General features: G+C 39.3%; 1 protein-coding gene across 4 annotated transcripts in view; it reads left to right on the top strand.

Annotated features, from left to right (window-relative positions):
* golga2 (golgin A2) overlaps window positions 1-24081 on the top strand; it is a 70531-nt gene that overhangs the window by 2346 nt on the left and 44104 nt on the right. Inside the window, exons 2-11 of one of the 4 annotated variants that reach the window (XM_041193819.1) lie at window positions 1811-1933; window positions 6320-6406; window positions 10366-10485; window positions 11167-11207; window positions 12026-12089; window positions 13615-13671; window positions 18021-18101; window positions 21228-21266; window positions 22271-22333; window positions 23501-23594. In XM_041193819.1, the coding sequence (XP_041049753.1) occupies window positions 1811-1933; window positions 6320-6406; window positions 10366-10485; window positions 11167-11207; window positions 12026-12089; window positions 13615-13671; window positions 18021-18101; window positions 21228-21266; window positions 22271-22333; window positions 23501-23594 (769 nt within the window). Of the gene's footprint in view, window positions 1-1810; window positions 1934-6319; window positions 6407-10365; window positions 10510-11166; window positions 11208-12025; window positions 12090-13614; window positions 13672-18020; window positions 18102-21227; window positions 21267-22270; window positions 22334-23500; window positions 23595-24081 lie in introns of all 4 variants that reach the window. The other 3 variants (XM_041193818.1, XM_041193821.1, XM_041193820.1) reach the window with 3 other exon arrangements.

Raw genomic sequence — 24081 nt, 5'->3', positions numbered from 1 at the left:
TGCAGACACTCAAAACGCGGGAAACAGTATTCACAACCGTCACTGCTACACTTGGACAGTAAAGAGAGGGATAGAGGAAATAAGATTTTGCAGTACAGAGACCACAGAATAAATGAATATTGTTTCACGTGGGTTCCAGTGTCCAGAATCAAAGTCCAATGAGGTATTCCTTCACAGAGGTCAGCGGGCTGAAAACTGATGTTGTAGAATTCACTTTTCCAGTGGTGTTGACTTCACAAGATGAAATAACACGCCAAGGTGAATCAGCCTTGTAGGCGATTGCACAGAACTTCCAACATAAGTTGTGTGGATGGGGTCAGCTATTCAGCTTGGGCAGAGCTTCTTTCTTTGTGGCTACTAGTCAGATGTTAAAGAGCAGACTGAGCTATACAGTTCAGCAAGGCAATATTACTTGTGTCTTAGGCCTCTGGCTTGTGGAACGTGACCCCCACCTCTCCACCAGGCCTTCAACAAAGGATGTGTGACTGCCGTCTAGAATGCAGCTGGGTTTCAAGACATCTAAATGTCCCAGCCATTGAGCTAAAAGGAATGCTTGAGGGGCCTTTTGCCTTAACAGACCCTCTGCCTCCTGTTGGCAAGCCTGGGTTATCAAATGCAAATGGCCTTTGTATAGCTCTCTGAAGCTGGGCTGTGCAGTCCTCAGGTTATCGATTGTTAGTGGCTCCTCCGAGATAATGAGGTGTGAACTTTACCGAAACTGCAAAGTGGCTTGTTTTGTTTTAGGGTCACATACAGACATAGATTTAGCCATTTTAAGGACTGTGTTCAGTCAAAGTCCAGTTTAAAATTAAAAAAAAAAATCTTTGTTCATGGGAAGTGGGTGTCGCTGGCTCAGCCAGCATTTATTGCTGCCCTAATTGCTGTGGGGTGTGGAGTCGCATGCAGGTCAAACCAGGTAAGGATGGCAAATTTCCTTCCCTAAAGGACATTAGTGAACCAGATGGGTTTTTACAACAATCGGCAATAGATTTGTGGTCATCATCAAACTTTTAGATTTTTTATTATTGAATTCAAATTCCGCCATCTGCCATGGTGGGATTCAAACCTGGGTCCCCAGAGCATTACCCTGGGTCTCTGGGTTACTAGCCCAGTGATGAGACCATTATGCCAATGCCTCCCTCAAGTGCCTGTTTAAGCAGGAAGTTAGGCTTTTCATTTGATTGGACGGCAAGTATAATTCACTTAGTCAACAAAGGTGGTGCAGTCTCCTTTTAATTATCAGAAGCTCTATTGATCATATGAACATAAATAAGAGCAAGCGTTGCATCAAGGGGATAATGTACTTGGAGCCTCCTGCCTCAAGATGGTAATTCTCAATTGTAATTGTTTATCATAACTTTTTGACTTTATCAGTGAAACTGTGGCTTGCTCTTCATATATAGAGACAGACAATCTGGGGCTGAGACTGCCAGCAGCTGGTTACATTTTGTAAAGCAAGAGTGACCATAGTGCCAGTGGATGAATGATTTGTAATTCTGAGAAGGCAGCTGTTACAAATATCAGAATAGTACATTAAGACTGCTGATACAATGCTTTTGTAAAATTTGTTGCATTAATGTAGTCAAACTTGAGCCTTTCCTTGTGATGACTTCCTTGTTGGAAACAGCCTGTAGGGGTATGATGCTCTTCAAACTCTTAGTTTGGAAAAACTAAATTAAGTGAAAATTAATATTTGAGCTCACACTTTATTTTTTAAAAAGTCTATATGGCTAAACTATTTCCTATGTAGAGCTGACCTGTTGAAAATGAAACCATTTCAATATGCTAAATGATGTTTCTCCTTTAAAAGTTGAAGGAATACCAGCAGAAAAAAGTGGTTCCGTCGGCCTCTTCAGGAGCCAAGAAGAAGGCAACAAATGATGGATCCGAAACAGCAGAAACTTCTATCGAGAATAACAATGAAATTTGTGAGGTAAATTCATCTGAAGTAACAATGCCATAGATGGAGTTCTAGTTGTATAAGTATCCACCATTACACTTTTACATTTCTTTCTCCCCCAAAAATGTTACACAGTGACCTTAACTTCCATATTCTAGTGCAAACTGCATCAAAATGCAAATCTGAATCCTTAGCTTGTTGTCACATTCGTTATGACATCCTATACATAGATTGTAAATAATTTGGAAAATCACCTGTTTCGTATTTCTTTCCCCTCTTTTGTGAAGCAATTCCTGTTTTTAAAAACTTTCCACAGTTGTTTGTAACAATGGTTAGCACGTCCATGGTGAGAGTTTTTATTTGGTGTGATTCTGTTTCTTGGACCACATGCTCCCAACGTGTACTATTTTAAGAATAATTTGTGCTGTTTGACTGCCTTCATGCCCTATCTGTTGTTCCAGATATACCTCCACTGGTAAGCCACTCTGACAATGCCATAAAACTTAACCGTTTTCTTGCATTTTCCATCTTTAATTGTTCTCTTTCCCCATCTAAAAGCACCAGACTCTCCTGGGTCTAGTCGTTCTGATAAATGGCCTTTGTTCATAAGCGTGTTTTTATAATGAGCATTGTAGGTTTGAGTTGGGTGGGGAAGAGAGAGGTGGGTGTGGGATCCCAACATTGACATGTTTGCTTAACTTCTCTTTCCAAGCACAGGCTAATGATAGGGTCCCTATTGCAACTCAACTGAGATTCACTGCAGAATGGGAGTGGAACCTGGCAGCATTTCCCTGTATGGCTCGGTTGTACGATACCTTTACCAGTAGAACCATTTGTGGAAGTGATTCATGAATGATTAATTAAATATGCATTAGGAAGATGGCTTTTGTAAAATAAATCATTTATGCGTTGGCTGCTGTAACTTGCACTGATGAGTCATGTGGCAGGTGTCATTTGATTTGTTTTTGAATAAATCTCCTGCCTTTGTCGTAATTCCTTATGTGAATCAGAATAGAGTGAAGGCTGGAAACTGCAATGCACTTTTGTTCAACCTCTCAATCTCTGGTATCCACATAAAACATAGAAACCTAGTATCTGTTGGAGTTTGTTATACATTAATTGGATAATTACATGCTGTCTCACTTCAGTGAGGATAGCAATTATGTCAATAAAAGATAAAATGGGCGGTTTGTTAAATAAATTGAGCCTCCCTTTCTGCTGTCACATTTCTGCTCTCTGAACTGCAGGATTTCATTATGGTTATGGATAAGGTTTTGCAGCAACACCAATTCCAAACTGGTGTTTGGCCTGCCTGATGTCTCAAGGCTGCCTATTTAGCGTTTAAAATCCTTTATTTCCATCCCTCATCGACTTTTCTGATGTGAAAGAACTTGGTTTATAGAATGAGGTATTTTACTGTTGACTGTGAATGGGTATTAACAATCTAACCGTAAAGATTGTACTACAAGAGCCATTGAATACAATAACAGTGTAACAAATAGACTGTGGGGGAAATGTACATTCCACCTCTTGCATATTGTATTTATAATAGAATGGAAAACAAAATTAGATGGGGCTTTTGCACTTAGTTTAAAGCTGTAAAGCCATCCTTAGATATAGTTAAAATTCAGTGCACCAAAAAAGATCATTGTCACAATAGAAATTTGAGATTTGTAGGTGTGAATTGGCACTCTTTAAGAAGTAACTTCTTTTGCCACATTTCCCTCCTACCTGCTTGAATGCTTGGAGCACAGTACTGTACTCCATTTAGCCTCTGGTATTTAGTTCAAATAGCCATTCTTCAACTTGTGAGCCTTAATGGTCACTGGTGGTATCTTATTTGACTTCAGCAGTGTTGGAAAGGATGTGAGAAAAGTGGATTATTACCAAACCTGATAGTGCCCTTGTCTGCCATCCATACATGGCAGTTCCAGCAGGGTAGCTTTAAGGAACGGGAGGCTTGGCTAGTTTTCTTATTTTCCCTTTTCTTAAACCAAAGACACTGAAACTAGTCTGTCCACCATCCCAAGACTGATATCTGGATAAGCAAGACTAGTGATTGATCTTGTGAATTGCTTCTAACTCAGCTTCTCATTCCCCAAATTCACTGAACCCTCGAGGTTAAATGTGAGAAGAACCATCACTGATGGGTACTCACATGCAGAGTTCTTGGCTTACAGTCATTTAAGTTTTGATTTTTGGGAGTCAATGGAGAATCCCTATAAATAAGGCTATATGCTTTAACAGGTGCATGTTTTTTGTGGATGGAGTCTGAAGTTCTACATTTGTGCAGGCAGCAAGGAATTTTGCAGAAATCTAAAATCATTGTAAAATGTACAAAAGGCTCAGCCTTCCTAAGTAATCTGTGTTAAAATCATACCCAGTGAAAAATGTACAGCCTGCTGATTACCATGCATTTTTGCAGTGTGTATGTTGCACACGTGATGGGATGATATCTTTTAAAGGATTATCATCCAAAATGTGATCTGTCACACAGGCCTCTTTCTTTGTCTTGCAGGGATTAATTAAGGCCGAATATTTTATTCAATATGTTCAGTGGATCGAAGTTAAAGATCTTTTCCCCCGATCAGATTTTATGAGACAGATTAAAAAGAACCCCTTTTCCGTTTTGTGGGCATGATCAGATGGAACCACATTGCAGAAAAGTAAACAAATCATTATAGGAGTATTTTACTTAAATAATTAAATGATCAAATGGGGTAAGTAATTACCTATGGTTATATTTTGCCCTGAGTTAGAACGGAGAGGTTACCAGGTTTATTTGCAAACATTGTTTAAACTTGCATGGGCAATAAACAGATTTTGAGTGTTCTTGTTCTGTGTAGAGTGAAGCCAAGTGCTAAAGCAGACAGTGTGGCTTAAAGCTAGGAAGGAACATATAATTGGCCTTTGGCACAGTTTGCATGGGCTCCAGTCAAACTCCCCGGTTTGCTAAGTTGATCCAAGTCTGTATTGTTAGTGAGCTGGAGTATTTGACTTGTGTCTCTCAAGTGAGAGCTTACTTCTGCTGGAAAAATATAAGCTCACACCTTCAAAAAGTATTACTCCTGTCATTGATGTTTCTATTGAACGGAGGTGGATTTCGCTGCTTCAGGGTGTTTTCTTCTGGCTCACGCTTGCCCCAAGTGAAACATTGCAGCTACAAAGATTCCTGTAGCTGAATCTGATTGGGTTGCTGGTTTTAAAATTACTTTTGAAAAGAGAGCAAATAAAATTGCACTAGAGTATGGGGCATTAAATTTGAAGACCTATTCAGATTGTCATATATGAATGGACAAAATAAGAGCAGAAGTAGGCCATTTGGCCCCTCAAGCCTGCTCTGCCATTCATTAAGATCATGGCTGATCTGTTTGAGTTTCAAATTCCACATTCCCACCTATGCCCAATAACCTTTGATTCCCTTACCTTACAAGAATCCATCTACCTCCGCCTTGAAAATATTCAATGACCCCGCCTCCGCTGCCTTCTGAGGCAGAGTTCCAAAGTCGCACGACCCTCAGAGAAAAATTTCTCCTCACCTCTGTCCTAAAGGGTCAATCCCTAATTTTAAAACAGTGCCCCCTAGTTCTGGGCTCAGCCACAAGTGGAAGCATCCTTTCCACGTCCACCTTGTCAAGACCATTCAGGATCTTATATACTTCAATCAAGTCACCCTCACTTTTCTAAACTCCAGTGGAAACAAGCCCAGTCTGTCTAACGTTTCCTCAGACATCCTGCTCATTCCAGCTATCAATCTAGTAAACCTCCTCTGAACTGCCTCCAACACATTTGTGTCCTTCCTTAAATAAGGAGATGAAAAGTGTACACAATATTTGAGATGTGGTCTCACGAATGCCCTGTATAACTGAAGCATAACATCCTTACTTTTATGTTCAATATCAAAAATTTATCAAGAGTTTTTTTTAAACAGAATTTTTGAAGACCAAAGTTTCTCTCATTTATTTTGAACAAAGACACCCCTTTTAATGTGATTAAAACAATACAACATGGTTACTATACTAGTATGGTAATCATGAATGATTTAACCTCTTAATTTAAAGGGTTAGGATGCTTTCTTGGTTCTGAACCATTAGGTACATGTTTGCTAAATTTGGACTGAATTTTAAAATCTGGATGATCTGATACATCACTTCTAAATTTTGCTCAGCAAATAGGGAGTTAACAGTGCCCACAGCTCTATCTTGCCTTTGTAAAATCAGATGTATAAAAACTAAATAAATGCCTTCAATATATAATACAATAAAAACTGATGGTTCCTACCCATGAGATTACAAAAAAGTAAGATTGCAGTGTGTCACTTGTTCCATTTAACCTTGGTTTTGGATTGTTTGCTGGAGACTATCATTTCTTTCTCTTCCTTTTTCTCTGAGTTATCCCTGTCTCTTTACTACTGTTCAGATGCCCCTGCAGAACATTCTGAAGGTGCTGGTGGCAGACCGCAGTAAATCCAATGGGGTAAAACTGCCTTCATTGGACAGGCTGAAGGTGAGGTAGCTTTGGATGTGTAACCTAATTGTTTGGCTGCCTTGCTACCATTGCATGCAATTTTTTTGGTGAGAGTGGAAAATTGGAAGACAAAGGAGCAATTTGCTTGCTTTGTGATTTTTGATGGGTTGCTTCTGCCTGCTTGCTTTCATCCATGCTTTAAACAAAGTTTTACATCCTGTTGCTGTGACTTATAACTTATGTTCAGAAGCTGGTGCTACTTCTGTGTGCATTCTGTTTTGCTCTACTGGTGTATTGTTCAGTGTGTGAAGTTGCTGTTTATTCAAAGTGGAGTGAAACAGCGGTGTTGATGAATATAGAATCACACAGCACAGAAGGAGACCATCAGCCTGTTATCCCTGTGCTGGCTCCTTGAAAGAGCTGCCCAATTGTTTTGCATGCATTTGTTGAAGAAAGTTTTTTTTTTTGTTTGTGCATTTTGACACCTATACTTCTGCCTAGCCTGGCACCTGGAGCCTAAAGCATGGTAACTTGGACTCTTCCCAGGCCTCCCACTGTAACTGTGTGTCCAGTGTGACTGTTCCTCCTATTTTCCACCTCTTCCCCTGATTGGGAGATGCAACAGCTCTGCTCAGTACTTGTCTGCCCAACACTGTTCAGATTGAGAAGTGAGCAGCCCAAGATTCAACATTGCTTCTGTTACAAATGTTAATTTTTAAAAGATTTTTAAAAATCCTTGAAAATGTGTCAACATTAACGACTTATTTGTAGTACCTTGCAATTCAAATGAACTAAAAGTGGAATAGCTCTGTGAGAAAAGACATCAGTATTTGAGGAATTTCATCTTTTTGTCTACAGATATATTTGTTAGGTGTTTGGCTTATATCTGTCTTTTGGAATAATTGAACCCAGTTTGGTATTACCAGCCCTGTTGACTGTGTACTTAAATAATTATTTTCTTTCACCCTTAATCTTCTCACCTGTTCAGCTGGATTTTAAAAGTTGGTGATTTTGATGTTAATTGGTGTGTTTAGCAGTTCTGAAAACATTACAATAAACAACTTACAGAAAAAGCCCAACCACAGAAGCATAACTAGGCAGAATTGACACCGAGCCAAAGGAGGAAGTAATGGCAAGTCACTAAAATGATACTAAGGATAAGTAGATTTAGCTATGAAGAGACTCTAAAGTAAAAAGGGACTATATTTTAATTAATGCAGAGAACATTAAGAGGAGATCAGATAGACCTATTCAAAATGCTTATATTTTGTCGAGGTAAGTAAATGTAAAAATTATTTTCACTGTTCAGTTGTTAATTAGAAGGCATAAATTTAAGGCCAACAAGAGAATTAAGATTAGGAAATCTCTTCCAGCAGAGAATTGTTAGACCATGGAATACCTTACCAGAAGCAATGATGGAACATGAAGTTTTTTCAAAAGGGAAGTGGCTAACTATTTGAAAAAGTAAAAAAAAAATTGAAAGAACAAGGAAATGAGGACTAAGTGGATAGTTCTGTCAGAGAGCCGCATGACCTTGCCCCATGGTGTTCTGGAATAATATACATTGTGAAGTGGGAGAATGGGATAAAGAAAGTAGAAAGTTGCATTTGTTGTTTACCAGCATGCAAAGGTGTGAGGCTTATTAGGGTAGTCAAAGCAACCCAGAATGGCTGTTCAGATTGTGTTTGTGGTGTAAAATGCAGGAAAATGACCTGTGGGTGCTGTACTTTGGTTTGTTAATTGATTTCTATGACCAGTGCAGCCATCACAGGATGCAGATTTATTGCTGCACCAACGCCAATGCATGAAAATCCTTTCTGCATTTAGGGACAGGAAAATTGAGGGGAACTTGGTTTGTTTGAATTTATTAGGATAGGAATGCTCTCTTTAAATGACACATTTAAATTGGTGTGCTTTTGCATTTGCCTATCACATTATAGATCCATGGTAAGTTATAACGGATTGGTGCAGTGTTAAGCATGAAAACAAAGGTTAAGGAGCATGGTGTATGGAGCAGATTGCTGATTGCTCTCCACTGTAATAGTGTTTACATTAACACCGTATGATGAGCTGAGCAGATCTCTTGCAGTGAGGCACATGTGGATTCCCAGACTTTTTATTTCATTTGAGGACATGATTAATGTGACCACACTCTTGTTTCATTACTGCCTTTGTAATTCTCCACAGAATTTTACAACCTAGCTATTGAATATCAAGATAATCAAACTGTTCCTGATGTGGCAGTTTTAGTGTCAGACTGGTTGGCGCTGTGATATGAACGGTATTGGAACATGCTGAAAACTGCCAACCACTGACTGACGCCTCTTCTTCCAGCAGTCTATTTTAAAGTTCAAGCACAGCATGCAGACTAAGGATGGAGCATGAATGCTGGCACGGATTGGTTGGGCTAAATGGCTATTACGTTAAAAATTAGCTATGACTATAATTTTAAGCAAAAGTGGGAGGGGGTTCATTTGACCAATTTTACTTCTTGTTCTTGGAAGTCGTCCTACTCACCTCTCTTCCCATCGTCCTGCAAATTTTTGCTTTTTTAAGTAGAGATTCAACTCTATTTTGAAAGTTGCTATTAAACCTACTTTCATCACCCTCTCAGGCAGTGCCTTCCAGATCGATGATAATTTCTTCATTGTCACTGGGTCAAAAGCCTGGAACTCCCTCCCAAACAGCACTATGGGTGTACCTACACCACATGGACTGCAGTGGTTCAAGAAAACCTTCTTGAGGACAATTAGCGATGGGCAATAACAATGCTGGCCTAGTCATCGATGGCCACATCCCATGAAAGAATCAAAAAAAAACCCCAGCAGTTCCTTTACTCTTGAGACTGAATCATTAAAACTTGATTAATAAACTGCTTGGATGAATTCCTGGTGTTGACAACCAGAAAGGACTGTTTAAATTGTGTATCTGGGTTAGAAAAAGAAGTGCGAATCACACTGAACAGGAAACCAATGTTGCGTAATATTTGGAATGTTGGCACTGCCAACATCTGAGCATGGGTATGAAATCTGATGGGTAATGCAACCCTATAGTCGGTTATCAGCAGTGCTGTTTATTTTTAGGTATAAGTGATGCAGAGAAACCTTGGGATACTTTTTTTTTATCTTAGTTCTTGGGATACTTTGTTTATCTAGCACTGAGAGACTTTCCAACCATGTGACTGGTTTTAGATGCAGCTCCATTTAATATATATATTTTTGTTCGTGATTTTAAACTGAAGGTATTCTTCCAAGACTCTTAGTATACTTCTCCTCAATTCTCATGGATTGACACCTAACAGTCCTTAGTTATGTTAATTGAAAAACAGTGCCTGTTGGATGGACACTGTTCTACTACAATCTTTTCACAGAAGTGAGGTATACTTTCAAGGGGTGTTTAGAAGTGGGGGCACAAGTAGTTTTAATGGGTGTTTGGAAGAAGAGTTAATGAAAATCGTTATTTGGCCATGAGATATCCTGGAACCAGTAATGGCCTACTTTTCTACCACTTATTTCAAAAAGAAGTGATTGAATTCTGCTTTTAGTGGATGTAATCTTTGATTTGTGACATCCCATAACTAGCTCAAGTTACAAATGTGAAATGTGAATGTCCTGGACTTCTTGTTAAACTGAAAGACCCCAATCAGGCTGCTTGGCTTGAGAATAAAGCCACATTTGCATACTGCACCTCAAAAGTATAATGTGGTGTGATGGGTATCTTTTGTTTTGTTACATTCTACCCAGAATGTTTTCTTTCTTGAATAACCTGAAAGTGGACTGATGGGGCCACAGTTGAAATGAAAGTCCATAAATTCATTCAGTAAGATACACCAATGCCTCAGTTTATGGTAACTTTATGAAATTGTCAGGAACATAGAAAAACCTGCCCTGGGTTACAAGAATATTCACTACACTGAAATTTAAAATAATTTTGCTGGGAGTAGTAAGACCTGGGGTTTCCAATTCAGCAAATTACCAACCTCCACTGTTTTCTGACAGGCTTCCCTGGAAAATGATGTTGACAGTCTTGTTAGAGGACAGAGGATCGACGATGCCACGCCTGCTCATTTGCACACCCCCAACAGCAACTTGCCAAATACAATGACCATTGATCACACGGTACAGATTGAATCCCTCTCCCAGGTCTGTGTTTTGGGTATTTTGTAAAGATATCAACATGATCGATCACTTTTCTAATTTGTAGCTTGCTTTTTATGTTGTGATGATTCTACTTTTTAGTGCATCACCACGTAAATATACACGTGTTCAGAAGAATTAATTAAAATGAGATCTTCATGTGTAAGAATGAATATGGTGTTTATTAACAGCTGGCTTTTGAGAAATCTGTTCATATAATAGTAGCAGTAAATTCTGTTCAGGATTTCCTTCCCTCCATTTAGATATGAAGTCATTTTAAATGCTATTTTGTCACAGGTCTGGGCAGCTCCTTTGTTGCTTTAGAGATGGTATTGAACCACTCGGTGCCAGAATCTTTGCATTATATACTGTGCACTTTTATTGTACACTTGAATAAAAGACAAGGTTTTGTTCGGAAGGTGCAGAAAAGAATTTAAACCTGGGCAGTGCTCATTGTGTTCGCTGCAGCTTTGGATAACTCTGAATTAAATTAAATTCTCAACAACCCTCTCTTCTCATCGCCCCCTCACTCAGGTCGCCTGTCTTGATCCAGCAGTCTAGTTGGTAAAATCGTCTGTTGGCTAATTGTTTTAAACAAACTAGTGACATGTGTGAGAGCTTTTCTTTGCACAACCTAAATTTTAATTTTTTTTACCTGGGCAGATGAACCTTGCAGCAGATGAAAACCAATCTGAAGAAAGCAGGTAGGAGCATACAAGAGGTATCACTAGTCAGTCTCTCCTACGGTTGTCACTAGGCAATCCAGTTGCACAATGTTCTCGGAACTGTACAACAACAATGCTTTTTTCTCTAGTCTTACAGTAATGCATAATGGATCCAGCAGTAAGGCAGTGGGTTTTGTCCTCTTCAAATGTGTCTTGTCTGGTGATAGGATTTGAAAGAGAAAAGCACTGGAGTGAAATGCAAATAGTTAAAAGCTTTGTCCCTGGTGGTGGGAGCAATTTAAGATGATTAATTTGAGTGCCACAAAGAAGTGTAACATGTAATATTAAAGCATAAGCACTTCTACCCTACATTGTATCAGAACCAATTTGCTAATTAAACCCAGTGACTGTCCTGGTTTCTGATTGTTTGAAGAGTTAAAATTATCCTTGATATATGTGTAGTTCAGATGAACCTTTTTTTTTGTCTCCCCTTCACTCACTGAATGGTATTAATTCCTTGCTGGGTTCTGGTTCATGGGTGTTGGCTACCCCCCTGGGTCCTTGACCAAATGACCATTGTTTAGTGATAAGCCGTGGCTGTAATTTGGCATAATTATTTGACAGCAGGTGTCAAACCTTTCGTGTTCACATGCACATTTCCAGTTGGTATTGGGAATTTTGTCTGACTTCTTTTTCTAGCCTCCTTTGTCGCTAAGGAGTGCTGAGACTGATCAACTTATACCAGCTAATGGACATCAAACCTGAGAGCACTGTAGCTCACTACTCAGAATAAAATCACTATTGGAAGAGCCTGGGGCTAGCTTTTTAAAACAGTTCTTTTTTGTTGCCTTCTATAGAGGAGTCTCCTCCACAGAAAGCCTTCGACAATTGTCTACTCAATTAAATGGCCTGGTGACACAGGTAAGGTTGTTTGCTAAAACGTAAGCATTAAATGCTTTACTTAAAAATAAACGCATGTGTTTCTGCCTTTTACTGTCCTTTGAAAATGTTGTTGAGCCCTATATTTATTGCAGAAAGGATGCACAGAGTTCTTCTGCATATGCTACCTGCCAATCAGTTGGTGTGATCACAGTGATTCTTCCTTTGTTCCCTTATCCATAGTGGTGTGGCTGAAATCAAGAACAATGGCAGAATGGAGATAATTAAACCTCCATAGATAAAAACAAAAAAACTGCGGATGCTGGAAATCCAAAACAAAAACAGAATTACCTGGAAAAACTCAGCAGGTCTGACAGCATCGGCGGAGAAGAAAAGACTTGACGTTTCGAGTCCTCTTGACCCTTCGATTGAACTGAGTTCGGTCGAAGGGTCATGAGGACTCGAAACGTCAACTAATTAAACCTCCAGTCTGGTTTTGCTGTGAATTCCTGAGCCAAGCACAAGAAAAGGGCTTGGCTAATGGGGCACCGCTCCCTACCTCCAGATTCTAACCTTCCTCTCCAATGTGATTTTTTTTGTGTTTCTGTTTTGTGCACTCTGCCTCTCCTCACCACCTAAACTACAATTATTGACTTCTGTGAATTTTTTAAGTTGCTAATGGACTGTCCTGCACACTGTTCCATTTCCTGCTTCCTCTGTTTTAAATATTGCATTATTACATATTGCATTTTTCTTATTGACTTCTAAAACTATGGAAATACTTACCACACTTCAGTCGTCTGTTGGTGAAAATTGGCTGCTTAGGACAAGGAAAAACATTGTAATTATTTATGTAACCTGAGCGGGGTGGGGGGGTCACAGAGCTAACCTATCCCTTCCCCCATCAGTGCTGTCAGTATTTGTATATTGTGTGGAAGTTGATTTAAGTCCTATATTGAATGATGATACATGAACATATACATTCCTGCGGTCAGTATAAATTTATTGTACTTTTTTTTTTCAAACCAAAGCGCTCTATCCATGTGAAGTAAAACAAAATATTGGATTTTCACAGCATGAAAAGAAAACTTAATGTTTTCATAATGGGCCATTGATCCAACAGGGTTTTCAGAATGTTCTGTTTTCACTTCAGATTTCCAGCATTTGTTGCCATTTATTGGGACTACACATTTTTTTTAAAGTCAGAATGAATGATACGACAATGATCGATTTGGAGGTTAAAGTTACAAACTACTTGACTTTCACGTTGACATGGCACTTCAAATTCAATTCTCTCTCTCTTCGCTCCATTCCCTTTCTCTCTTTCTCTTTCTCTCCCTCTCTTTCTCTCTCTCTCTCTTTGCTCCCTTCCCTTTTTCGCTCCCCCCTCACTCCTTTTTTTGCTCCCTCTCTTCGCTCCCTTTTTGTCTCTTTTTGCTCCCATCCCTTTTTGTCTCTTTTTCTTGACATTTTACTATGTTAATGATATGTAATAAATTGAAGTTGTTGTAGTAGTGTATGAGCTTAACATGTCAGAGTGAAATTTTGTTTTTTCTTTCCTCACTAGACTACTTACATGAATGGTGAAAGTGCAGCTTGTACTTTCAATCCAAATGAGCTGGAGGTATGGTGAAATGTGAAGATTCATATATTGACACAATTTTATCGTGGAAATATAATTTTTTTTACATTTATATTGAAAATGAACTTTACAATAACATTTATTGCATTTTATTCCTGTTTCATAGCACGTTTAACACAGCAATCTAAATTCTGAGGGCCTTTTACTATTTTCCCAGCTTCCTTGTATGATTTTAATGATTCTCTAAATCCAGGTACATTTCTAACCACCTGTTTCTGCATAGAATATGATTATTCAGGTGGAAAATAGCTTAGTTTTACTACAGATAATATTCAGGTGGAAAATAGCTTAGTTTTACTACAGATAAGACACTTGTGAAAGCTTCAGGCTAACCACATTCTGAGGGGCTGATCACTAACAGCACCATTCATAATAAGTTGAGGCTTCTTGACGGGAACAGAAATGCTGCAGTGTTTGTTGCACAGGGTGACATTGGCACCATAATTCAGTTGCTTAAAGGCTTTTGTTATGTGGCCTTCCCCTTCAGTATGTCACTTTGCTCCTGTCAACTGTTCTGTTTATACAACTGGTTTTATTTTTTTCCTTTAAATAACTCCCCACCCCCAGGCCCCTCAGCGTAAATGTTTACCAATCTTTCTGAAGGCAGGCACCCTCTCAGCTGGTGGTTCTATTTGCCCCAGTCGCTTGTCATTATTCATATGTGAGCTTTGAGTTTGTTCACAGGCATCCATGTATAGCACTCCAGGAACTGGTTAATGGTGGCAGTAAACCTGGCTACTTATACCCCTCATAACAATCAGTTCAGCATTGACTGAGTTTGAACCCACATACTTCTAGTCTGCGTGGCTTAAACTCCACATGAAACAGCTCATGTCCAAATGCAGCAAGACCTGGACAATATCCAGGCTTGGGCTGACAAGTGACAAGCAACATTGCCTGGCACTTATGTGGTGCAAATGATCATCTCCGACAAGCGAGAATCTAACCATCACCCCCTGATATTCAACAGTATTACCATCACTGAATCCCCCACTATCAGCATCCTGGGGGTTACAATTGAACAGAAACTGAACTGGACTAGCCATATAAATACTGTGGCTACAAGAGCAGGTCAAAAGCTAGGAATCCTGCGGTGAGTAATTCACCACCTGACTCCCAAAAACCTGTCCACCATCTACAAGGCACAAGTCAAGAGTGTGATGAATATTCTCCACTTGCCTGGATGAGTGCAGCTCCAACAACACTCCAAGCTTGATACCATCCAGGATAAAGCAGCCCATTTGATTGGTACCCCATCAACAAACATTCACTCTCTCCACCACTGACGAACAGTGGCAGCAGTGTCTTTCATCTACAAGATGCACTGCAGGAACACACCATGTCTCCTTAGACAGCACCTTCCAGACCCACAACCACTACCCTATAGAAGGACAAGGGCAGTAGACACATGGCAACACCACCTCCTGGAAGTTCTCCTCCAAGCCACTCACTATCCTGACTTGGAAATATATTGCTGTTCCTTCACTGTCACTGGGCCAAAATCCTGGAACTCCCTCCGTAACAGCACTGTGGGTATACCTAAACCAAATGGGCCGCAGTGGTTCAAGAAGGCAGCTCACAACCACCTTCTTGGGGATGGGCAATAAATGCTGTCCTAGCCAGCGATGCCCACATCTCATGAATGAATTAAAAAAAATATAATCTCACTGAGCTATTGGATAGCTAGTTTTATAAAAAGAAAATCAGAAAACACTGCAAAACCTTAGCAGGAGAGAGAAATAAAGTTAATGTTTCGAGTCCACTACGACTACCTTGGAATGACTGAATTTCCAGGAAGAGTCAACTTGAGTTCTAAAGAAGTCATAATGGACTCTATGTTAATTATGTTTCTCTCTCCACAGATGCTGACAGGCCTGCTAAGGTTTTCCAGTGTTTTCTGTTTTTATTTCAGATCTCCAGCATCCACAATATTTTGCTTTTATTATATATATAAAAATACAGATGTGCTGCAAGATTTCTGTGCCATGGCTGAAACTACGAACAAGGACACTTTTCAGCAGCTTTGTATATTTTGTCAGGGGGGGGCGGTGGGGAGTGCATCAGGTGCTGGTACTTGAGTTTTTTCTCCAGGTCTGAACTGCAGCATTCACAAGCTGTCACTATTTTTGTACACAACACAGAAATTGCTGCACCAATAATTGGCCAAACTTTGCATTGGAGAGAAAGCAAGTTCTGAGTTCATATACAACTGACGCAGAAGCATTAATTTTTAGTTAATGTGATTGCAAATGGATAATGTAATCTGTATATGATTATGGCTTGTAGCTAAATAAAAAGTAAATGAAACTGTATCCTGGCTGTCAGGATCATAGTATGCACTCCTCGTTCCTTGCATCATTAGCACTGTTTAGATGCCTGTGATTTTTTTTATATGTGTCATATAATTCATGTGTCACTGAACAGTTTGGTGTTCACAAATTTCTTATCGTAGGTTTGTGAACTGGAAGGTTTTTATTAAATTCATTACCTTGTGTTCAGATTACTCTAACAAACCCTTATATTCGCTTATATTCTGAGTTTATTAAAAGCTGTGCAATTCATACTGCAGTCTAGAAGTTTCCCCCTGTTTCCTGCCCCCCCACCCTTTCTCATTTCCTTTGCCTGTTTGGAGATAAGAAGAGTCTTACTCTGACACCAAATGGAATAGAAGAGTGCTGTATTTCTATTAGCGTTTCACTATTAATTCCATTCAAAATTGATCGTTGATAATTGTATTTACCTCAAGTTTATAAAGACCGTCACCATTCTTAATCACTCTTGATTAAATTTTGCTCTTCCAGTTATTTGTCAATAGTGTCCTAGGAAATTTCAGTGGATGATTCTGGTTTTTGAGCTCAAAGATTTGAGTTAAATGCTGCATTATAAGAACAATAAGCCTTTGTTTTTAAAAAGGCAATTCATTTCTTTTTGTCACTTACAATTATACAATACTGGTAAAGCTTGTACAAAAGCTGGACAAATCTACTGGATATTTGGACTGAACAAATAGAACTTGTTTCAAAAACCAGCCCGGGAAAGACCCATAACACAACAAGAAACAAAGGTAGACATTTTTTTTGTAGTGAGGAATGCCACTGGTTGCCAAAAAGTTTGCATAGTTCATAAAGTTTGCATTGCCTCTTTTTATACATCTAACATTTTAAAAGTGATTACCTATTGGTTCAGAGATACTTCATCCCTATTGGAAGGTTATTTTTGGCCTCTACAACTGTCTTATCAAGATGCAACACATGTAGGCAGCAGCTGCATTGAGCATTTGTTCTGGATTAAGCCCAGATATGTAGAAATTAGTATAGAGCTGACCCATCTTTATAACACCTTTAAAGGCAACTTGATGAAAATCAAGAGCTGCCCTGGTGATGAATACTGGAATATTTTTATTTCAGTGGTTGATTAATGCCGCCGCATTGATCTGTCCCGATGTTGATTTTAATGCATTTGCCACCACAAGATAAATGGCTGCAGCAAGCACCAAATTTATTCTGAATTTGGATGAAGAAGAGCTGGTTGACACTAACCTTTTTGAAAGTCTGCCCAGTGACTTCAGCGACCTTTATCCTGAAGGTTCTGAAAGCACTGTGCTGAAACAAAAACTAACGGTGCTTACAACAGCCTAAACACAAACTGAATATTCACTTACTGTTTTTCTGAATTACTCAGCTCTAATCTTCTTAAAACTATGCATTTTCTTTATTATCAATGATAAGCTAATGTGCTGCATTTGAAAACCATGCTAGTGTATAATATTGTCTTGCACCAGCCTAGTGTCTAATTTTAGCCTGTCTCCTAACTCCCTAATTAAGGTGGAGAAACCTGAGGATTGCAGACAAGTGTTAAGTCTTAATAGAAGGTTCTCAGTAATTTGGGTTGAGCAAGTTTGAATTCTGTTAAACAAATTAAAATAATTCGAAACCCATCTTTAAAATTTTGATTGAAATGGCTTAATTTGCATGAATGGCTAATTCAGATGATTCTTCAGGCCAAAAGAAACAGCTTTGAATTAAGGGGAGCAGAGACTGTACATTGAACAGAGGAAATTGTGAATGTGTAAGCCTTTAAATTAAAAAAAAATGAACATAGTGGAGCATTTTAAGATAGTTAATTAAAAGTAATCCAACAATTCTTTTGGTAAAGATTGGAGTGCACTGTAAAAACCAAAACGATTCCATGGAAAGTGATGCAGTTTCATTTAATTTTTAAGCATGCGTTGGTCAAAACCAACAATAACTTCCACTTTTTAAAATTAATTTAACTTTTCTTTCATTTTTGTTCCTCCACTTCACTCTCCCTGATTCTGCATGTTCACACAGACACGAAACCAAGAGCTGACTGTAGCCCTTGACTCCAGCAATTTGACAAATAGAGAACAAAGCACAAAGATAGAAGAATTGGTAAGGGAATGTGGAGTTTGATGTAGCAGCGTGTGATATTATCTTGGTGCCTCTGCTTTTCGTCTTAACCAAGTTAGGCAGCCTGATGAAAGATGTTGATCAGTCATCATCAGACTAAATATATCCAGGCTGGAGAGCAAAGCTTCTTTTGCATTATAAAGATTTCCTGCATTAATATTGGCTCCAGATTCCAAATGGTATTGAAAGAGGGACATAAGTGAGGTATTTGTGTCTGATATGCCTATAAATCCTCGCAAACAATTGTACTCTCAAAAGATTAAGTGCAGCACAAGTAGGTTTGTGAGTAGATGTTCATCAGTTACACTTGGGTTTACCACATGTACTGTTCTGAAAAGACCCCTTGTTTTGTTTGCTGTGTTCTCTTCTGTTTTTCTGCTTTTCCCCTACCCCTTGCCCTTCAGCATCTGTGGGTTTTTTTTCTGTGGGAGAGAGGAGTGTTGCAAACATAGGTCCTTGGATCCCTGTGAAGTATGTGAAACAATAAAACTCTGGAGACTAGCATGATAAGATCTTGCAAAAGGCCCCTGCGGCTTTGATTTACCGAGATCTTTTGCACACTTTAAAGCCCCATTTGAAACACACTAACCAAATGTTATAGTTACTGAACAGCCAGCCTTTTCTCCATGTATTTGGACAAACTGAGCTAGTTAGATATTTTTATACATTTGCAAAATTGCATTATTTCAACTGAACACTGAATTTGACTACAGCATTTATGCAGTTGTAAGCATAGTTAAAATAACAACTAGGGCTTTTCTTGGGTCCAGTAAAAGCTTGCCAAATTGCATGGTATTTTAATATCATTGTCAACTCCGCTACTTGGACCCCGCAAATGAAGGGGGATCGTTAAGCTGCTGAAAACCAAAACCCTTTACAGCTGGTCTGATGCTTGGCCTAAATAGCCAAGTGGTTATGGTACTGGGTTTGTAACCCCAAGATCAAGAGTTCAAATCTCACAATGGCAAAACTATCAAGAGTTCAAATCTCACAATGGCAAACTATGAAACAATGAAATATCTGCTATTGAACCCATGCTCAGCTGTGCAAAGCTAAGACTGTTAGCTGGAGCGCTTAGGTCAAAAATACACAACTAGAATCAAACGAATGTTACACACTAACTGCAGTTACAATCTGCCCACTCTGCATGCTGCACAGTCCTTGTGCCTGTGTTAATGCCTTTACCAAAATGGTATCCAGCAGGGCCTGCCACAGAAGTGATCGCATGACATGGATGCATTAGTGCCAAAAATCAAGAGTTCAGATCTCACAATGGCAAACTATGAAACAATGTAACTTCATCTGAAACAGATGGAAACAGGTTTGTACTCGAAAGAGTTACAGCTGGTCTGCTAGTTGGGTATGGGGGTGTGTTTGAGGAGGGGGGTTGGGTCTCAATGTAGGAAACACAGCAGCCACTTTACGCACATCAAGTTCCCACTGGGGATAACTCTCCTCATCTTTGAAATGGTGCCAGTGGGTTTTAACGTGTCCCCCCCACCAATAGGGCAGATGGGCCAGTTTAATGTCTCTTTTGAAAGACTGTATCTCGGACAGGACCGCATTAAAGTGTCAGCCTAGATTTTTGTGCTCCAGTCTCTAGAGTGGAGCTTGAACCTACAATCTTCTGTCTTGGAGGCAATTGTTCTACTAATTGAGCTGAGGCTGACTATGTTGTGGTAGTGAATAAAATGCTTTGGAATGCATAACTTGCAATGCAGGAATGTGTCTCCTAAATGTTTTAAATCACATTGAATCTCAGCCCTACATTTGCATTGTTAAACTGCATTGCCAGTATGGCACTTTGTGTGAGTGGCTCTGCTGAAGCTTTATTTCATGTAGTCTAAGGTTGGTCTGGAATCAAAACTACCATTTGGAAAATGGAGCCCAACATTTGGTTTTTCATGTTAACTGATCAACTTCTCAGTGTCTTGGAATTTTCAGATCGCAGCTGCATGGAAAGGTTTTGCATTTTCATTGTGTCATTGCATGATTGTCATATATTGCATGATTGCTCCAACTGTAAACTAATTCCCTGTCATGGACAGAAACTCATCTGTAAAATGGCTACACTTAATAGTCTTTCACCTAGAACATGTACAATATGTTCATATTCAAGTACAATAAACTGCAAATGGATTCCTTGAGCAAATGCCTTCAAATGAACGATCGGGGGTGGGGGGTGTGGAATGTGGCGTATGGGTGTGAATGGTGAAGAAACTTTAGGAAAGATGGGGATTTGGGATGGGGCTGGGAGTATGGGAAATGGAGGCAGCTTCGTAGATGGTCTTTATCTCGATGCCAAAGAGATCCATGAGCTCTTTATAATTGGTGTTTGGGTTTAGTGTGGAGGGGATGAGAAAGAAATATTAGAGGGGGTGGTTGGTCACCGCAAAAGAGAAGCCGGGATTATTTTTGCCCTCCAAGATGAACTGAGTAATACTTGATGTGCTCAAGCTAAGCCAGGTGGTGAGTAGCTGGGCCAGTTTTACGTTAGGTACAATCAAGTTTGTGCTCCATGGACTTGAGGGAGAGAAAATTGTACTGGGGAATGATGGTGCTTACCTTGCTGGGAACAAGGGTTATAACACCATTACTGTGTTTTTATTTTTTTTAAAAAGGCGCCTCTTCCATCTCATGGTGAGCAGTAGCATGGGAGATCTGCTAGTTTGTTAAAGTGTATGGCCGTGTTCTTTCCTGCACCCCAAACTTTGACAGCTGTAATGCTGCCTGCTATATCTACACAGGCTCATGAATAACTTAATCGGAAACTCTCAGAGAATTGACCCAGGTTGATAATGGCAATTAGATTGCTGAGAATGCCTGTGTATTTAATGGCATAGAAATTTGCTTCACATTGAAAAGTGGATATCTATTTTGAGTATTTCTCCAGCTCAATACTTCAAGAAATATTGAAAGCATTTATACATTAATGACTTTGTGCTGGTTCTGTTTGCAACATTAGAAATAGATTTTTATATGGTATGTGTTGGTGATTGCTGTGTTTTTTCATTTTCTTATTGGAGCACAGGGGTAAAGAGGCAACTGATTTGTGTTTTGATATTTCACAGTAACTTTCATCTTTCTTTCTTTCTTTCTTCCTAACAGGGAAAACACATTCAGGAGCTTAAAAATCAGCTAGAGAAGGTAAAATAACACCATTTTGTTTTCTGTTCATGCTGCCCTCGGATTTTGCCCTATTCTGTTGATAATCGACTCTATCTCTGGTCGATAGGGTCGAAATGGGACCTGTTTGCAGGCATTTTCCAATACCCTTTTTTTGTTTTTGCTGCTGGGGTATTTGAGTAAATTTGTCTCTTCTCAGCTTCTTGTGAAGTGCCTCCCTTGGCATTTTGCTGAGATCTATACTTTATCCCAGCCTCAGCTTTAGTTGTAAACTTGGTAGTTGGTGGTGATGCCCCACAGAGGCAATTATTGTGAAGTGTATGTCCTTTCAAAAGCCCATGGATCAAGTTCACGATTTGAAATGCCCTAGAAAGCATAGTGATTAATTTTAAAATTTGGAGCAGATAACAAATGAATAAATTGTTTGGGGAATTGTGAAAGCCAGGCCACTCTGCTGGCATTTGAAATGGGTGGAGGTGGGGGAAGTGTGAAGAGAAGTGGCAAGAGGTTAATATTACCCTGAGCTTGCTGCGCAAACTGGGGCACTTTGCTTTTACCTTGACTCACCTTGGCCCAGAGATGTCAATGTTTCAACTCCTGTCTACCATCCAGTGGCCTCTTCTAGAAAGTACATGTGTGGGCTTAAGCTGAAGTCTGCACTGCCTCTCTTTCTGGATAAAATAGCTTGTAAATGCATACTTTAAAAAAAAAAAGCTTAAGCTATTTCTATTTTTGATTCAACCCGAGTGATTTGTGGCTTATATTTGTTGGATGGAATGCTAAGTTAAATTTGATTGCACTGAGCCATTGTAAGAGTATCATGCTGCCTTCAATAAAAGGGTCTTGTAATCGCAGTGCTTTTTTTGAGTTTTATTTCTGTCGGTCTTTTTGCCCATCAGATGTTCCAGATGTTAAATTGGTTACACTTAACAGTACATTTCAACTTGAGCTGGGAGGCTTAAGAATAGTTTATTTTGCACCATATGACATGATTATACTCATTGTACATCTCTACTTTTGCACAGGAAAAGCAAGCTTTTGACCTGAAGTCCAACCAAAAGTGTGAATCAATGAAAGAACAGCTAAAAGTAAGTAGAACTTGTTGAGAAGTTGGTTTTCCTCCATTTCTCCCTTTTCCCTGCCTCTTCTTCCAAAGCCCTTAATTTTCTGGTATTCTGTGGGTGCCCTTTAGTATCTCAAGTGCCAGTTTTGTCTCAGTGGTAACACTGTCTTGCTTTGGAGTCAGAAGGTTGTGAATTTGAATCCTGCTCTGGAGAGTTGAGCATAATGTTTTAGCTGACATTTCATTGCTGCCTTTCAGTTAAGACATTAAACTGAGACCACCTCTACCCTTTCAGGTGCTCATAAAAGATCCCATGGCACTATTCGAATAATAGTAGCGGAGTTCTCCTGGTGTTCTTGCCAATGACTTTTTTCTGGACCAACATAACTAAAATTAGATTTCCGGTCCTTACTTCATCGCTGTGAGTGGGACCTTGCTTTGTGCAAATTAGCTACCACATGTAATTTCTTGGTTGTAATGTGCTTTGGGACATCACGAGTTAACTCATTCATACTTTTCATTTATTTTCCATTCCAATCAGGAGCTCTGACCCAGATGATTCTTCCTGATCTTTCTCTTTGACCCCGCCCCTCACATCCTGTTTATATAATCTAGAGAAGTGGCATGTCAATTGTAGTGCCTTATTGCTATCCCAGTAGTGATAATTAATTCAGCCACAGACTGGCAATAAAACCGGAGAGATTTCCGATATGTAGGATTCAGCTGGCCATTGCTTTAATCATCTAAGAAAATGAGGAGCTTCCAACAGGATCTTAAGAATAAAAAAAACTTATTAAATGGTAATTGTACATGAGAAAGATTCACTTTTATTTTCTGAGCACTATGCTTGTGTTGGATAGTCTAACCAGTTGGAGGAAAGCAGAAATTTGCTGCATCCTTGCCAATACTTTCAGCTCACATATGCAATTTGCAGTTTGGAAAGTTTGACAATTGAAAATACCATACAGGTTACTTGGCTTAATCTTGTTCGTTACCTAAAATGATTACTATTAGCTAGATGTACAGTGCACCTGCAGGTATACCTGCATTTGGTGGAAGTAACTTGTACTTTGGCCATAACTTTCAGTCTAAAATGTTATAGTTACTCTTGGCAAGTTTTTAAACCAACAATTGTTGTGTTGATTCTTCAATTGAATCTTGAGAAGTCTGAATAATTTAATATGATTTGCAGCTTCACGTAGACACCATTGAGATTTTGGTATCTGAGAAATCTGAACTCCAGTCAGCGCTGGCTCATGCAAAGCAAATAGTACGGAGTAAAGCAGGTAAAGCCTTTTGAATTAATTACCGAATGGTCCATTTGCCACTGATAGCCAACATTGCACAACTGCTCCTTGTACTTAAGTGCTTTAAACAGTTTTCAACAAAAATAGTCAGTATTGCAATGCTTTGCCTCATTTTATTTTGTCTCCTTCCCCACCCACAAGATCCCTGCCTCCACATACCTGGGTAACTTGTGGAGTGTTCAACATGTTTATGTCAAATTGGAAGGCCCAAACTTTGAAGTGCTGTAATTTTTTGCTTTACTTGCAGAGTTTGTGGGGTTTTTTTGAAGAGGACAATGAGTTTACAAACCTAACGTCTGTGTAAGGCAGAGCCAGAACAAACCGTTCTGGCAAAACAAATTTTCTAGGTCCTGATATGCATGACAACTGAAACCAGGGTGTGTCCTGTTGTAATACATAAATAAATATCAGTTGGTTGGAAACATGTAGCCATCTGTTTTATAGATGGATGTAGAAGATTGTTTCC

Source organism: Carcharodon carcharias, chromosome 8 (genome assembly GCF_017639515.1).
Source record: "Carcharodon carcharias isolate sCarCar2 chromosome 8, sCarCar2.pri, whole genome shotgun sequence".
Taxonomy (NCBI): domain Eukaryota; kingdom Metazoa; phylum Chordata; class Chondrichthyes; order Lamniformes; family Lamnidae; genus Carcharodon; species Carcharodon carcharias.
This window is presented reverse-complemented; position numbering and strand designations above follow the sequence as displayed.